Raw genomic sequence first — 17,533 nt, 5'->3', positions numbered from 1 at the left:
ACAAAGCTGTTCGATGTGATTCCTAGTTAAAATATTCCTTGGCTTCAGTACATGGTTGAATTGTATGCTACATTTCAGGCCAGTTTAAGTTATCTAGCAACATTGTGATGATAACTCCTAAGTCACTACTGTCCGAAAACAAGCGCTAAACTTCACGTAATGTCCTACTAATTCTATCAAGAGTAGACCAAGTTGCAGTTTGCAAATCCACCATTTTGGTTACATCGCACGCAGTGAGTTCTGGGATAGATGGCACCGCCACATTTAATGATATCAAGAATTAAATTCAAGCCATCAAGAAATGGTCAGCATTCCAGATATCATTAAATGCATTGTTGATATTATAAATTCAATTTGTGATATCATGGATCCATTTTTTGATATCATTAAATAAGTTCATGATATCTTGAATTATTTTAAGATATCACGAAAAGTGGAATAAAAAGTAAGACGGCTTGCCATATGGCTCTGTCTACTCGGCACGTCAGTACATCGTCAGCTCAGTTGAGCCACATTTGGGCGGCTAACCTAGCAGCAGCATGCTTGCTGCATTAAATATCTGTTTCAATGAAATCCTGCATTGGAAATCGTGTCCCCATTCGCTGTAACTTATAGTAAAAACAATGGAGAAATTGAAAACACCAAATAAATAGTGTTGCTTTGAAAGCTTGTCGTTTTATTGGCCGAGAAAATCAGAAATTTCAAAGGCCACTGTTCGAGAATGGATGCTAACTTGATCACGACTGTTCTGTTGTAGCGAGTGTAGTGGCTCGTATCCCGAAATGCGAAAGTCGCCTATAACAGGGTTTGCATGTTTTCTCCCCTCTCCGTAGGTGTTCTGTAATAACAGATTTACCAGTTTTCTCTCCCCTCTCTTGGTACTCAGCGTCTAGTCCCCGCCTCCACAGAAAACATTTTGCAAGGTTACATGCTTGTGCCTAGCAGGTAAGTAAAATCTCACCTTATCTCAAAAGAGTCAATATAGCCGCATATTCAGTTCTCGAACTGACAGTTCTCTAAAATGCAGAAGAGTGGCGACAAGGGAGGTAATTTACGCATAGTTGATATTGTACTGCAGTTGGAGGATTTGTTTCCCATTATTTACAATAATGCAGAACCTGCTGCTTTGTCCACGGGAATGAATGAATGAATGATTAGTGCTTTACGCCCCGCGGGCAATATTGCAGCCATATCATGGCGAGAACAAGCTGAAAAGACGAGGCGGTGAATGGCTTTCGATATGGTAATGAAATGGCTCACAGGAAAAAACCCGAGCATTTACAGCGTGCCTATTTATGATATTGAAAAAGTAGACGGTGATCCAAATAAATATTTGTTCAGTTCGCTCGGTGAAATAAAGAAAAGCGGGAGTTCACGTCGTTTGTTGTCGTAATTACCTATGCATCCGTACACTATGAAATACATGTAGAAGACAGCATAGCCATTTCTAAGTACACAACCGCTTTGGCAAGTTCAATGAAACCATGTAGAAACCAGGCTGCCTAAAGAGCGTATACTGGTAGGCTATATCTCTAATGTTAAATAAACAGGCACACATTTATCTTTCCGGAAAGGGGTGATATCGTATAGACACTTCTGGCGAGAAAATTATTGATTGTAGCTCAAATCGGTTTCACTTTAAAGAAAGAGCATCTTTGGCTAGGCCTACGTGTGTTTTGTATAGGTCCACACTCTGTGTTAGAGGACAAGTTCGAGTTTAATGATGATGTGGTAGTCGAAGGCCGGCTTGAACCAGTCCCCATAACGACTGAAGGCCTATTCCAATTATAAAAGAGACGCCGTACTTGAAAGCGAAGAAAACAATAACGTGAGGCATGTGTCATATGATAGCCTATGAAAAAGTGTCCACCCAAATAGCTGGATTTATTATTATTATTATTATTATTATTATTTCAACTTATTAGAATGCATTTGGAACTTTGGATTCCATATGGTGAGCTTTTCTGCCCATGTTGGACCAGTGAAGTCACATCGGGTTTTTGCCACTTAACACACCACGGCTGTTACATTTCATCGCTCTAAATGCATATACATGTAGATCTATGAATACATTCGTCGAAATATGGATGTGACGTCATTGATACCTCTTGGGTCACTACAGACCGCCGTAGAATATGATGTTTTAAAACCGTTTTACTTGGTTGGAAAATGTCTAAAATATATTAATCCAACTATATTCCTGGACAATGTTTAATGGTCTTTCATCTGAAATACATACTTCATTTTGGTGTTTTTTATTTTACCTTTCAAGCAAACAACAAATTAGGGTGCCCGGTCTGCAAATATGGCGACATTGAACCCGTCCTGCCGTCCGAGGAAAGGCCCGAGATTATACCGAACAAATAATAAAAATTCGGTGCAAACTGTATATCAGCACATATAGGAAGCGAAAGTTAAAGATAAGTATACTGTCGAATATTGTTTACAACGAACTGTCATTTTGGGGATAGAGGGGAGTATATGCGATTATACTGCAAGCTTGTCTATGTACAGATATTGTACACGTGTATATATTCACAAGTATGCACATAAGAACATCCGAATGCACATATGCTAAAGCTCGGGAAAAAATTCACACAGTTCTTCCGTTAACAGGTATTACAGTTGAGTGCTTTACAACTGTTTTCCTGCGATTCTACGCAGATTTCCGGAGTACGGAAACACTGTTGTAGTGTTGACATGTGTGAGGTACACCTCACTTCCTGTCATGTTATGTGTTGACTGCGCAATTATTTTGACACATTCAACAATTTACGCATTTATGATGTCCGGTCTACACAGACTTCCATTTTTATTTATTTGTAGCTTATGATTATAATCAGCATTTATACACAGATGCGTACACAGTTAATTAGAGGTCACTTTTAACTGCGAAAAATTATACGACGTAAAACTCCAAGTATATTTACACCTTTAACTGTGGTTTTTTAACTTGATGCAACAAGTATTGAATACACGTATATATATATATATATATATATACACACACACAAATGATACTAAATATAAAGAGAACTGAAAATGTATATTGAACAATGTTCTTTAATTGAGAATATCGTCTGAGTAGACAGTTTCTGGCAAATTTACAAGTATTGACAAACGCTTTGTCTACATCCCATTCATGTTGAATAGGACTAGTCAATATGTAGCCTACAGGTATACCATAGGGTATGGATTGAAAAAAATGCAGACCAAATGATCGGTGGCTATTCTGATATATGTAAGGTTCATGTATCACCACTCAGTATGCGACCTATATATCTGTTGTGACAAACAGCCTTTATATATCAGCAGTTACACTCGTCTCTTGCTTTTCTCCTTCATTGCATAATGCGCAGGTAGTTTGCATGGTACCCATGAAGAAGACTTGAAGGCTGGTTGATATCGGCTCGGAAACAGCGGACGTTCCACTCGGCACGACCTATATAGCGGTTCCTACGTTCCCCTTGGCATATGGTGTGGGGGTTCCGAGCCGCAGGTTAATCTCTATCCAGAAATCGCACCTCGATCGGTTTATCTGGCTGCAGAAGTAGACACGACTGAATATTCACGAGGTCAGGGGTCACGGGCTCCACCACGAATCTCTGACTGAGCTGTAAAGAGACGGTATATTCTATTATCCATGTGGTCAACGAATACACAATTTTTGAAAATTGTTCTTAATATTTACATGCTTAATATTCAGTTAATTTTAGGACAATAGTTAATTGAATAAAGAGATAAAGACAAAATTAACGAGGAACAAATTTACCGGCTCCGCGGCTACATGAGGATTAGGATTTACATAGAAAATAGAATAGCCGAACATATGACATTCAGAGTACAACTACACTCACACGGGATAGCAGGATTTTGATCTCTAGCTCACCAATACGTTTACCTGGAAATATAACACTTAAATTTAATAGGTATGTCTATATGACATATAATGATGTGTACAAAGAACAAAGAATATCATTTTACAGCTTGCATCAGTTTACGGAACAAACAGGATTACATATTACATTTTCAGCTCATGTTGTATTTGTCGCCTCAGGATGAAGGCAGATGCGATGTTGAACAGCTCTCACGGGGAAGAATGTGCTGAGGCGCATATAGTTAAATGAATTTTACAGAGTAGGCCAATATTTGTATGTTGTCCATTCACCTGGTCTATTTATTTATTTATTTGATTGGTGTTTCACGAATTACGCAAGAATATTTCACTTTTATGACGGCGGCCAGCATTATGGTGGGAGGAAACCGAGCAGAGCCAGGAGGAAACCCACGACCGCCTGCAGGTTGTTGGCAGACCTCCCCACGTACGGCCGGAGAGGAAGGCAGCATGAGCTGGACTTGAACTCACAGCGACCGCATTGATGAGAGGCTTCCGGGTCATTGCGCCGCGCTGGCGCGCCCTAATTCCCCTCGGTCACGGAGGCCCCGTCACATGATCTATATGAATCACAGTAGATATACATGTATAGGTATTTAAACCACGGAAATGATGACCCTTTCCTAGTTGACGGTCCCATGTACAGTATCTAATTTGTCATTATTTTTTATACCACGATTCCCCTCGTTTACTTTAGCCCACGATCTGTATCCTGGAGGTGTGTGATCTGTCTATAGGGTACAGTTAGATTTACATCCTTCTGTACATGCTACTGTCATATCCCAGAATAAAATTGATCGCTTTTGTACATGTGAAAATTCTTAAGGAAATCACGTTAAACAACCAATATCAATCATTATGTACATAGGCCTATTATATTTAGATGTAAGAGGGCAGTAGGCTTACCAACACACATCCTGTTGCCCATTCCGAAAGCAAGATCCTTTAACAGCCTGTGCTGTTCGGATAAACCTGACTGAAGCCATCGATCAGGGCAAAAATTGTCAGGGTTCTCAAACAGGTCTGGACTCCGACCAATGACATGAGTAAGCACCATTACGTTCGCCTATCAAACAAAAGAAAAGATCAGCAATTTGATAAGTGATCTAGTTAGTGTATTTCATTTTACAAATGTTACAAGCTTTAAATGTCAAATTTATTTACCTGTAGGCAAAATGAACATGCCTGCACATGTAGGAAAAATGCTTGTATTCCATTGTTATGCAGAAACTTTGACATGTCTTGAAATTCATTTTATCTTAAATCAAATGCATTAAATAATCTTCAATATCAGTCAAATTACTGTAAAAATATTCGATTTATTTACTCCAAGATAACTGACGCGGTTCCGCGCTTAACTTCCATTGGGCTTTGTGTTGTTTACTCCATCTGTAAATCTGACCGCCTATTAGTATAATATTCTGGTCTGAGTACGTGGTAAATTTACCCGTAACAATAAAATATGTAACTGTATCGATCTTAGAAGTTTGCAGTTGACAAGGTCTGGTGGATGAGCGGGTGTCATTATCTCTGTATGCCCGGCTTACCCCTTTAGGCAGTCTGTAGCCACAGAGTGTCTGGTCAGTCTGTAAGATACGGGGAATTCCACCAGCCACGGGATACAGTCTGGACAGAGGGACAAAATACACTCGGTTAACAGTGTTGGTTAGCCAGCAAAGCAATAACTAATGGGGCATCTTTTACCGCGTAATGGCGGCTCGATTCAAAGCTGAATTAAAAACTACTCTCTCGGAATGAGCTGGTTTGCAGACAAAATGTCACAACAAAGACATTAGTGAACAATATGTGAACTCTACTGCCCAAAGGTCGCACAATTATCTCACTGTACAAAGTTTTATGCAAAACCAAACTTGTCATGATAGTTGACTTAATTAGGTCCGAACACAATAGAATTATTGTCTGTATTGTAAACGTCCTAGCTTGTTATAACCACAACCCACCTGAGTGCCTCCTGCAGAGCGGCCTGTAGGTAGGGCATGTGGCTCATCTGGGAAGCTGTGATCTGGGCAGAAGTGGGCAACCGCTGGGACAACTCTGTGTACAGGCTCTCCTGGGAGGAGGGGCTCCGTGACAACTCGTACAGTAACCACTGTACGATACTTGTCGTCTGAAACACAAAGTATACCTCTGCTATTGCATGAGACATAGTAAAGTACCATGGCCGGTACATGCAATGAATGGACTGCGGTTTATTGGTGTCACGGACCAAGGATACAATACTAACATATCGGAATCTGCATCGTTGTTCATCCTGTGTTTTACTGCTACTTATCATGATACACGTGAGCTACTGTAGTCTTCCATTACATATATTTGGATTCCATGGGCATGCGAGCATATAGTGAAAACGACAAGAGAAAGCATGTTGTCGCAATTCAGTGACAAGTTTCACAGTAAGCTTAAGTGGAAACAAAGGTCACAGAAAGAGGTTCATTCGAATGACCGCAAAATTGACATTTTCGTGTCATAAACAGGATGAACTTCTCGCAAGAATTCTCCATGTAGACGGAAATATTTGAAGGGGCCATAGGTAAAACTACTCAAAGAAAATATTTCAGAATATTTCAAATGTTCAACTGAAACTCCAGAAGAATAGAGTCGCTATGACTTAAAAATGAAAACCATCATCATCATAAATTGTTCAAAGCGGGAGCTGTTCACCTACTATACCTTTTCACAGCATACAATAGACTGTAAAGAATACCTAATGTGAATATCGTCCTAATGAACGATTAATGGCCCAATAAATCTGCTGAAACCATGGTTCTAAGAGACGTGCATAAGCTGCTGTTATATTTAAGCATTTACATGAACGGTTTTTGTAAAGAGACCCGATTTAATCAATAACATGTGACCATTTGCCAATTATCACACTGTCATGACTGCTCTGATTTTACTCGCTATGCTGTTAGCCGTTTGTAGACAAATTACGTTCTCGGAAAAATTAGAAGGAACAATATTCCAGAAATTTTTATTTTCAGGTATTTGTTATTTTTTCAGATTGTTTGCACACCAAACAGCCACCATATGCAGCGTATAGAGTATATAATTACAACTGATTCCCAAGCACTTTCACAAACATAAACACCTGTATCCGTCGGTAAGAGCATCGTGAGTACACTTACGCTGTGAATTCCACCAATCATCAGCTCTATGACATTGGCGTACACTTCCTCCGCACTCATAGATCCATGAGCCAGTAAGTACGACAGAAACCCACCCATCGCCTCGTCTTTCTCCTCATTCTCCTGCAGAGCAGATATTTTCTCGTCTACACATTTCTGCGCTGAAAATTAGACACGAACTAGTGATGAAAATGAGACACAGTTTGTTGATGAAAATGAGACTTGCCAGAATGACGAAAATGAGACATGGGCTATTGTTGAAAAATGTTTTTTTTTTTGCTTTTTTTTAACAAGCCTTCATTTCTTCCCACACAGTAAATTTTATTTTACAAAGGTTTATGTTGTCCTTCAAAAAAAAAATATTGTTTTGATTTCTCCGAAATACTATTTGCAAACTTTGTTGATAAACTGTTGAATAAACGACCGTACGAACAAGTACACGTAAAAAACATAAAAAAAGAAACGATAAATGAAATGCGAAGTCAACATACACCTATATGATCATGTTTAGCTATATTTCCCTCATAAATATGCTTGGCACCAGTATCGAAGATATATATAAACTCAGACTCTCGCGCCACATAGGGAAGCTAGGGAACTCACTATCGGGATGCTCATCCAACGCATGCATGCACGCGTTACACTCACCCATCGAAAACAATGCATCCCAGCATTGCGCGTGCTTTTTCCACGTGGAGTGAAGAATCACCTTGGCAAATGACGTAGGTAGGTATATAAGTTGCTGTGTTAGGGACATGATGTTCTCGGCATCTCGGATGAAAGTCTCCGTGTCTGGGTTCGGGCGATCCTCCAGGCACCCCAGCCTCTTCTCGAACAGAACTACCCCCGTGGCTAACAAAGCAACATTTCGTTATTTCAGGCTTTTCAGAACAAAGTGTTAATATAACCAGTATATCTACATTAAAGAGAAATGTGATTTGCATGTATATGCTGATGCTATAGATTATAGAGGGTATTTTGTTTCAGTCCAGAAATGTATAGAAAGAGCGATCCTCTCCTTTGATTCTTTTAATTCTTGAGTTGCTAAAATACCCCTCTTTTACGATGTCGCTGACTGTATGTGCTTGCGAAAAAGAAAGACCAACTCTTCCCCACCAGAAACCTCAGCTAGAGAATACCACACGCATATATATCATGGTAACCTTCAGTCTACCTGGGGTAAGGACACACACGGCCCATCCAGAGCGAACTTTTTTAGGGAAAAACCACACAAAATGAACTGGCACTTTTATCTATTAAAGGAACAACCAACACTACACACTGAAAATATGTTTTATCAAATCCTCGCCATATTTTGTAAAAATGATATGCTTGTTACCTATATGATAAAGTACATATACTATAACAACAAAGACTCCTTACATTCCAGTGCCCACCGTAGCACTTCGTGGTGTAGGTCAGGGACAGTGTTATCTGCTGTTCGGATTCTGGCTAACCGACTCAGGAAATCCTCGGTCACGACATTCAGGTCACAGCTGAAATCTGCCACGTGCTTGGACCTCAGTAAATGACGGTTTATGGCCCTTCTCATCCTACCCCAGTCCTCGCCCTGGCTGAAAAAAGAAACATAAAAAAACATCCAAATTTAAAAAAAATATATTTCCCTTTTTAAACTTGTCATGTTCCCAACCACACCGTTATCAGCTGTTACATTCACCGGCAAGGCAATGCATCAAACTTTTCCGAAAGAACAGAAGTTTTTAACCCAGTGTTAACGATATAACGGCAACACACCAACGTGTCGTCTTGAAGCAGGCCTTGTACAGCTGATGTACTGGAACATCATGTTCAAGACACCTCACCCAGTCTAACCATTTACAGGCCGACTGGACCGGTAAACAGCTTATAACCTTTATAGCCGAGATGGGGATCGAACTCGAATCTTCCGCTAATCAGAGGCTTCAGTTTGCAGTTGTGCATTGTGTATCATTCGAAAAGACAGAAAACAAATTAAAAGAAAAAAAAGAAAAAGACAACTAATCAATCACACACCAAGCAACAAAAGAAAGAACGCTAGAACCACGTAAGTCTCCTTAACTGTTTTGGGAGATTGCCTCACTCAACCACTATTGACAATCTCAACTTAAACTCGTTTCATATTTCTTAAAAGGAATACATTTTCTACTCACGCAGTCAAGATTCCACAAGCTTTCCCACTCTCCCTCCGATACTCGAGCCAGGGTGCCACGTCAAAATGGTAAGGGTGACGTCCTTCAAATTTCACCATCGTCTCCACTGCTTCGAGGTCCGATACAAACACGATCTCCGTAGAACCAACCTTCTCCTTGAAGATTGCTCCGAATTCTTCACTTCGCTGAGATAAGAGCCAATGAGTTTTGCCCAGATTATGATAATAGTCTAGCATGCAGCCAATCAGTGGGTAACCCCTTTTCTGTGGAATCGCTGAGAATGGTAGGGTTCCGCAATGCGACACGTCACAACTGCAATGTGAGTTTTTGTGACATGTTTTTATGTGATGATGCGAAACGCCAGACTCAGAATTTATATACCGCATCAAAGTTAGGATCCACCGCTTCAAATATTCCGTCACTTCACTTTCTTTAAAATATTTCACTAAAGTGTTAGCGATGTCCTCGGTGCTCTTAGTCGACATCTTGAACAAATAGATCCAGGAAGTGATCTTTTCAAGAACGATGTACAAAGACTCGCTACAGGAGTGCATGTAACACCAGCGCAAATCAAGAAAACATTTAGCTAAAATCGTGTGTGAATGACCCCTTTTATATGCAGTATATAACCGGATGATTGAAGTGCATTGTAAATGTGCGATACTGTTCACCAATGAAATTCTAACGAGGATCTAGAGGAGGGGTGCCCTTTCCACGACTGTTAATACTTTGCCGGGCAGAGCAAGGTGTTACAACTATTTGTGCAAATGACGTGCATAAACTTATAGTTTGATTCCTTTGCCGGATTGCCATAGGGTAAATTAGCATATGTAACCAAAGCTTAACCTTTGCATAGGCAGTTGCACCATATTATGTAGGCTAGGCTTTAATCGACGTAATAATTCTTATGTCCAAGTCCTGATCTGCGTAACTTTTACAACTGGCCTATGACATTCCAAGACGCATGTGTGTCCTGTTTTAATTGCGCCGTTGTTTGCCTAATGTCACGTCACAGAAACATCGGTAGTACTTCTGCACCTATATCCCCGTAGACAAGCGGGTACATGAAAATGGCTAGATGGTGTTAGTGATAATGTAATGTTTGCCCGATAACATCAGTTGTACAAAAAACATAACCCTTGTGTTTATACATTTGTGAAGTAGGCCATGCACAAAGAATGCATTAGTTTGGCCTTTGATACATCTACACCTATCTAGCCTTATGCCTCAGAAAGTTTTAATTAATATTCCAAATCTTCCATGACAAAACCGTTGATGCGGACGGTAAAAGAAATAAAAGAATAATTATTCAGAGATCCCAGTCGCTTCATGCGGATTTGTCTTTGAGAACTGACTTACATTAACACCTTAACCACATGCCTTAATTTGCATTGTTTTCCGGTTATTGTATTTTAAATGTGATATCAACACAATGTTTGAAGTAATTTTAGACCAGTTACATCTAATGAATCACAACAAACAGCAATGAGTATTTTGTACCTAATTGTGTTAAGCTGTGGTGCTAGTGGACTCGCAATTTGCTACTATTTAATAATTTACATAAACAGTTAGAATAAAACCCTATAACTGAGGTAAACTGACAAGAGGCCATATTTCACTGGTTATACGTGTGACCATTTGTCAACACGGAATTAACACGAGGACCTTTCATTTATGTTTTGTCACGTGACTGAACACAGGCGGAAATCTGTTGTCAACTTTTTACATGGGGGTGTGTACAGCCGTCAGTATGTACGTGTTAAACCAATTTTCAAGGGTAGTCAATTACAATCTGTTTTTCCTGTCCTTCAAAAGTACTGATGAAAAACAATTCCGGCATAAACACAGTTAAGAGCGAATGTCAGCTCAGGGCGGAAGCAGCTGTACGAAAATCCTTTTTTTTTTTCAACACCTCAGCATAAGTGTTTATAGCTATGTATGTCACAGCAAATTCATGTAAATAACTGTATAACCGTATCATTGTGTCAGTTAATTGGCCATGTCCTTATTACACTGAAGTTTATATAACTGAAGTCGGTTCTATGCACAAAAACAGGATTGGAATAAAAAAGCCGAAAGAAAAAACAAAACAAACAAACAAACAAAAACAAAACAAAAAAACTAAAAAAAAATACAAAAATAAAATTTAAAAAATCCACAGGACTCAGGAATCACACAAATAAAGGGGCACGTGTTAACAATGAAGTTTTTGAATGGGTATGTGAGTTTTACTTTCATGGCATTGATGTGGCGTACAGACATTCATTCAAAACCATTACTTATTTCATAGGACAACACTAGAGCCTTTACAGACTCTGTTTAATAAGTAGGTCTATTTATAGACTACACATATGGACTACACATAGCTGTTAAACGTGAATGTAACGAGTTCAGGACCCGCGGATACAACATTTAAGAGGTAGACCAGTTGACCATGGTCGATGCTTACAAGGTAGGACACGTGTGAGCAGTAAATATTCATCACAAATGGATATCTAAATAATAATTTCATATTTTCGATTCGTAAAATCACTAATCTACCACTTACAATGGGCAGTTGCATAGTTTCCCAAAACCCAACGGTTGACCCACCTGACACACAAATAGTTAACTCTGTATGGGAACATGGTTGGTAAATACTGGCCATAAAGGAAATACTCTGTGGCTCTTTATAGGTCTACTTTTACAGTTCAAGTGAATACGTCATCAACCATGTGTATGTGTATACAAAATTATAGCATTTCTGTGACGTCCGCGCTTGAAGCGCCAATACTTCCAACGTCACAATTACGTTTGGATGCCTGGATGACCTTGCGACGGACAAGCCATTGTCACTGTACGCATATAACGTCGTCAGACGACACATCGCGTGCATCTCCACGTTGTGGAGACAGGATAGCTTTCAGCGAGTCGGGAAAACCGGGAACTTCAGCATCAGCCAAGATAATAACTGACCCTGAGCTGCCAAAACAGGTCAGTAAAATCTCAGTTGTCTGCGACGGTAACTCGGCCTCTGTTGAGAACCTTTTATCAAGAAATGTCCGTCTAGAATCAGTCAGTCCTGTCATTTCTATTAAAACGCCACCGGAATCCCACTACAGTGTGACCAATGACATTTTGGCTGACAGACCTTATACCGCCACTCAGTATTCACAATTCAGTGAAGTCCATACACCTTTAAATAAGTTGGGCAGAGGCAGGTCCATTCCAAGAAACAGTACTTTGCACCACGCCCCGCACATTAAAAATTTCAACACTTCTCTATTGGATTTAGCTGAAAATGTAGATGCATATCCGAGTTACTCAGACTTCCAGTTGGTTCCATCATTAAAATTACAAGAGAGTTCCGTTTTCAGCAAAGACTCTGGTTTGGCTCTAGATTTTTCTGGGCTTGATTCACCACGTGAGGTTTCACTACCTTGTTTCAATCGGGAGTTTGCCTGCGATGACTTCTGGTACGGAATCCGACCGCCAGATTGGCTAGTACAACTGAATATCTCGCGAAACAGCATGAGCCAAGTGGATATTATCACACTTCCACATTGCCCCAGTCCGGTAGCCTTGAAAACCCTGACTTATGAGAACAGTGCTAAAGAAGCAGACATTCTCACTGAGTGCCAAAGCCCTTTGTAGTGAAATTATGCGCCCGTTTCGTTCTCGGAGACGATCGTTTTCTCTGTATGGATTATTATAAACATAAAGATCTGGCTCATTGGCTGTACAAAGATAATCCCCGAAAATACTTTGGCGAGCAAGAGGCCATCTGGATTTGCGCCTACGTTTTAAGCGGCCTCGACTTTCTCCACAGTAAGTCAGTCCTCCACCTGGATGTCAAACCATGAGTTCGTAATGTCCCAGCTCAGACCGACTCCACATGAGCGACTGGGATTCTCCTCTGGCGCCAAGGAGGTCATGCGTCATCAGATATTCCGTGACATCAACTGGGAGCAAGTGAAATATGGCCATCGTTTTGACAACTCCCCACTGTTGGTGATCCTAAACAACCTGGGACTGGAGGAAGAATTGTTCCTGACCAAGATAGCCGATATAGGTGATCAAGGCTCCTTCTTGAGCCAGAAGAGCTACCCATGGGAGCTGTGGTCATCTTCCTCAGATGAACTGTCCGACGAAGAGTTTGGTTTTTCTGCCTGCGTTAAGCGTGAGCAGTACACTGTTTTAAAGGAAGAGGAAGACGAAGAAAACAAGGCTAAAGCAGATGACGGTCCCGAAGTACAACAACAACAAAAGGAGTATCGGCTATGAGCTCACGTAAAGTGCCAAAATCTGGAATCCCCAGGCTTTCAGACAATCTGTAAGAAATATTTATAGCCCTAATGAAGTTGCACATCTACCTTTTAAATTGTCAGCTAAATTTAGAATAGAAATTTATAATAAATTCATAATATGAAATTCCGCTATTTCACTTACGCAAAATGCAATTAACATCAAGAGTATTGTGTATCGATGTTCAAATTTCATACCTTGTGAACCTTGTTGTGAAATAATAATCCTATGAATTTATATATCAAGACTTCCATTTGTGTCTTACATTACTCTCTGGTGTTTGTAGCGAACTTACCTTCATGCAACTGGGCTACTTTTCAGATTCTCATACTAGGCCTAATCTTTTCTGTCACACAATGAACTTTTTCAAACGTCTTGACGTTTGTACCTGACAAACGTCTTGACTTCACCTTTATCCTACCGAGCGTAAAGGGAGTTATTCACATGCCACACAAATGTCAGATCAGGTTGTAGGAGTATGCTGGTTTATAATAGCTTTATATAATACATTAATCTCATACTCTAAAAGATATGGAAAAGTAGCAGCCAGTTTCGTATTGGCTCCTAATCAGCCCCAGATAAAGATATGCCAATATCCATAAACAATGCATTTAACACGTGTTGTTTTCTTTACAGTGAATCATCTGGCATCATAAAGACAATATCAACAACAGGCATCATACAGATTACTGTTATTTGTAATACTGGAAAATATGCTGGTAACTTTTGAAAGTTCTCCATCTTTATGCAGTTACAAATGGGGAGGTAAAAGTCAGAGACATAAAGTTACACTGGGGTCCAAACTCATCCCTCGGTTGGGAGGATTTGAACGTACAATAGGCTTGTATTGGTAGGAAGAAAATTAAAAGCAAGGCAGAAAACGAGAGCTATATTCGAACGCACGACTTAATTGTTCAAGGGTCTGATAGTGGCAGTGAGCCAACGCTTTAAGCACCTGAGCCACCAGGCCACTGGAAAATCCATACCATTTCTGACACAACAAATGGTGCAACAATATAAGTTAGATCACACTGATCTTAATTTGCGAATGTAAATTTAACGACACGGATGTATAATATGTCCTCATCGTACAGTGAAATACTCGTGAGTACGGCGTACAACACCAATCAAATCAATAAATAAATATATTATGTCCTCAGAGTTCCGTGGCCCGCGTGGTTAGCGTGCCAGCGCGGTACAATAACCCACATGCTTATGCTGTCTTCCTCTCCGACGGAACATTCACATGCATGGGAAGGTCTTACAGTAAACTACGGATGGTCGTGGGTTTCTCTAGGGCTCTGCCCGCTTTTCTCCCGCCATAATGCCGTCGTATAACTGAAACATTCTTAAGTACGGTGTAGTCAAATAACACTAGTAAAATTAATAAACAAAAAAAAAAAATAAAAAGAAAATACAATATGTCCAAAACATGGTTGTATTGAGAAAAAGTTGGAAAATCACTTCATATCTACACACGCACATATTTCCACTCGCACATATTTCCACTCGCGCATATTTCCACACGCATATCTTTTCATCTCTATTCAGTCAGAGTCGGGCAATATTTTTCGCTGGTGCCGAATCTCTGTATTGGCAACAGCTATTCTGTACTATGTGTTCTGTATAGGTTTCGATATAGGTATACGGTACATAGAGATTTGTCATTCGGGTTTTCGTCGTAGTTCAGATACAAAGGTAAAAAGTTTTGTAAATGTGTGCATTTTTGAAAACATCCCTATGTTGCATTCGTTAACATTTTGACATGGAGAATTATCAGTTCATGGCATTAAACCAGCAAGTATATATATTATAAATATTTATTTGTTTGATTGGTGTGTAACGCTGTATTCAAGAAAGAGTTATAGATATAAAACAATAGTCACAGACTTTCGTGCATACAGTAAAGGTATGTACTCACTGACCTTGGTCATGTCACCTTTGTGCTGATCTTTATGATACACGATGTCAGTTCAAGGGCATTTTGAATGAATTTTAGTTTAACCACACTACATCCGGTATATAGATTACCACTGCCAGACTAAATATATAGTAATTTACAAAAAGTTTATTATTAAACCTGCAGCTTGGATTTCTGTTCATGTTAACAAGGCTACATAAGCCTTGTTAACATGCGAGATGACGCAAGTTAAACATAAACAATGAATTGTGAATATCGGTCTTTGTTTCATGAGTGAGTGAGTGAGTGCTTGCGGTTTAACGTTGTACTTAACAATTTTTGTTTCATGATAAATAGGTTAGTATTCACTGTTCACCATTTCTAGCCTAAACAAAGCTAACCGTGACCTTTATACGCCGTGACCCTGTATATGCTGATCATTTCCTTCCTTTCTTGCTCCTTACACTAACACGGCTCCTTACACCATATAACGGGTTTATACATACTCAGAAAATTACTCAGACACAATAGCATTCAGTAATTTGGCACAATGAGCCACTATCGGCCTATCTAATATCACCGGCTGCATCGTGGAAATGCGAAAGACCAAGGACATGTAGGCGAGTACCAGTTAAGGTTCATCAACCGTCCTTGCGTTTTGCCTTGGACGGCGTACACGAGATCCAGTAAACACCCAGAAAATGGCAAAATTTCGCTAAACCGTTTCGTTAAACACTTTAATGTTCAACATTATTCTAAGCGGGAAATTTAAAATCTTTTTCTTCTTCACATTTTGGATCAACAATCCGCTTTCCCACACACAGATTCTTTCGAATTATGCGTGCGTCCTACATCTCCTATCATACAGGATTATTTTGATTATATTAAGAGCGAATTGTATTCCAGAGATCGAATGATGGGAGAACATTCAAGCCCCGACCAGGTCGGCAGACTTTCACGATAAATGGAGCGTGGCTACACCTCACCATCCCTAGAACATGCACCTCTTTCTCATAAGGCTACATTCATGACGTTGAACCTTGGAGTTATAACTAACCAGCCTCCGCATTACATGTGATGCGTTTTGACAGAACAAAAGAGTGGACATACTAATATTTGCCGAAATGCAATTCAATTTGCAATTTGCCGAAAGGCCCACAAAAATAAAACTAAAAAAAACAAACATATAGGAGGAAAACTGGCAAAAATATAGGCAATATAGGAGGTTTCGGACACACAATAGGACAATGAGAAAAATAGGAGCTTAGGAGTCACTGGACTTTTATTTGGTTAATTTATTTGACAGGTGTTTTATGCGTAATGAAGAAAATTTCACTTATACGACGGCGGCTCAGCATTGTGATGGGAGGAAATCGGGCAGAGCCCGAGGGAAACCCATGACCATCCGCAGATTGCTGGCAGACCTTCCCAACCACGGCCAGAGAGGAAGCCAGCATGATAAATTGTTAGTGGAAAATCGTAGGACATTTATCTATTTGATTGGTGTTTCAAGTAGTACTCAACGGTGGTCAGGATTCCATACAAAACGTTTCCAGGATCAGAACAAGGCTGATCTACTTCAGGGCAAGGATTCAGAGACCAGAATAAAGCCATTAACCAACATGTGATGAAGGATTCAGAAACCAGTGAAACAAACTTAGGATGAAAGATGAAAGTTTATCCAGGAGATAAATAGGCAACTGCTTTTCAAGATACAAAACACTTATAATCAAAGTGGAAGAGTGGGGCTCTTCTGTTTGTTTACAGACGTATGTAACCGTCATTTATTCTTTAATGTCAATGAAGCATTCACAAAATGAAGAGGTATGAAAAGCCTTTCTTTACAAGAGCATTTTCTTATGTCAAGAACCAATTTCTGGTTGAACAACCATACATTGTGCAGAATCAACCCCCTGATCTGAAGAATCATCTGCAACTTCCAATATGGAAAAGCTTCCCCTGATAGAAAGAAGAGTTTGCAACTCCCTTGATATGAAAAGTTTCCCCTGATATGAAGTATCGTCTGCAACTCCCCTGATATGAAAGATCTTCCCTGATATGAAGAAGCGTCTGCAGCTCCCCTGCAGAATCAACTCCTGATCTGAAGAATCATCTGCAACTCCCCCAATATGGAAAAGCTTCCCCTGATAGGAATGAA

The 17,533-nt window shown here is 39.9% G+C and overlaps 1 protein-coding gene across 1 annotated transcript; it reads right to left on the bottom strand.

Moving 5' to 3' along the window:
- Positions 1-3,047: 3,047 nt before the first annotated feature.
- LOC135466761 (cytochrome P450 10-like) lies at positions 3,048-9,783 on the bottom strand. Its single transcript, XM_064744426.1, has 9 exons — positions 9,192-9,783; positions 8,425-8,615; positions 7,690-7,893; positions 7,042-7,202; positions 5,857-6,023; positions 5,443-5,521; positions 4,802-4,961; positions 3,858-3,901; positions 3,048-3,614 (listed from the first exon to the last, which is right to left on the bottom strand). Exons 1-9 carry the CDS (start codon positions 9,743-9,745, stop codon positions 3,501-3,503), a joined length of 1,674 nt encoding a protein of 557 aa, XP_064600496.1. The 5' UTR covers positions 9,746-9,783; the 3' UTR covers positions 3,048-3,500.
- Between the last annotated feature and the right edge of the window lie 7,750 nt (positions 9,784-17,533).

This window comes from Liolophura sinensis, chromosome 6 (assembly GCF_032854445.1).
Source record: "Liolophura sinensis isolate JHLJ2023 chromosome 6, CUHK_Ljap_v2, whole genome shotgun sequence".
Lineage (NCBI taxonomy): Eukaryota > Metazoa > Mollusca > Polyplacophora > Chitonida > Chitonidae > Liolophura > Liolophura sinensis.
Note: the sequence above shows the minus strand (reverse complement) of the source record. Positions and strands in the feature narration are given on the sequence as shown.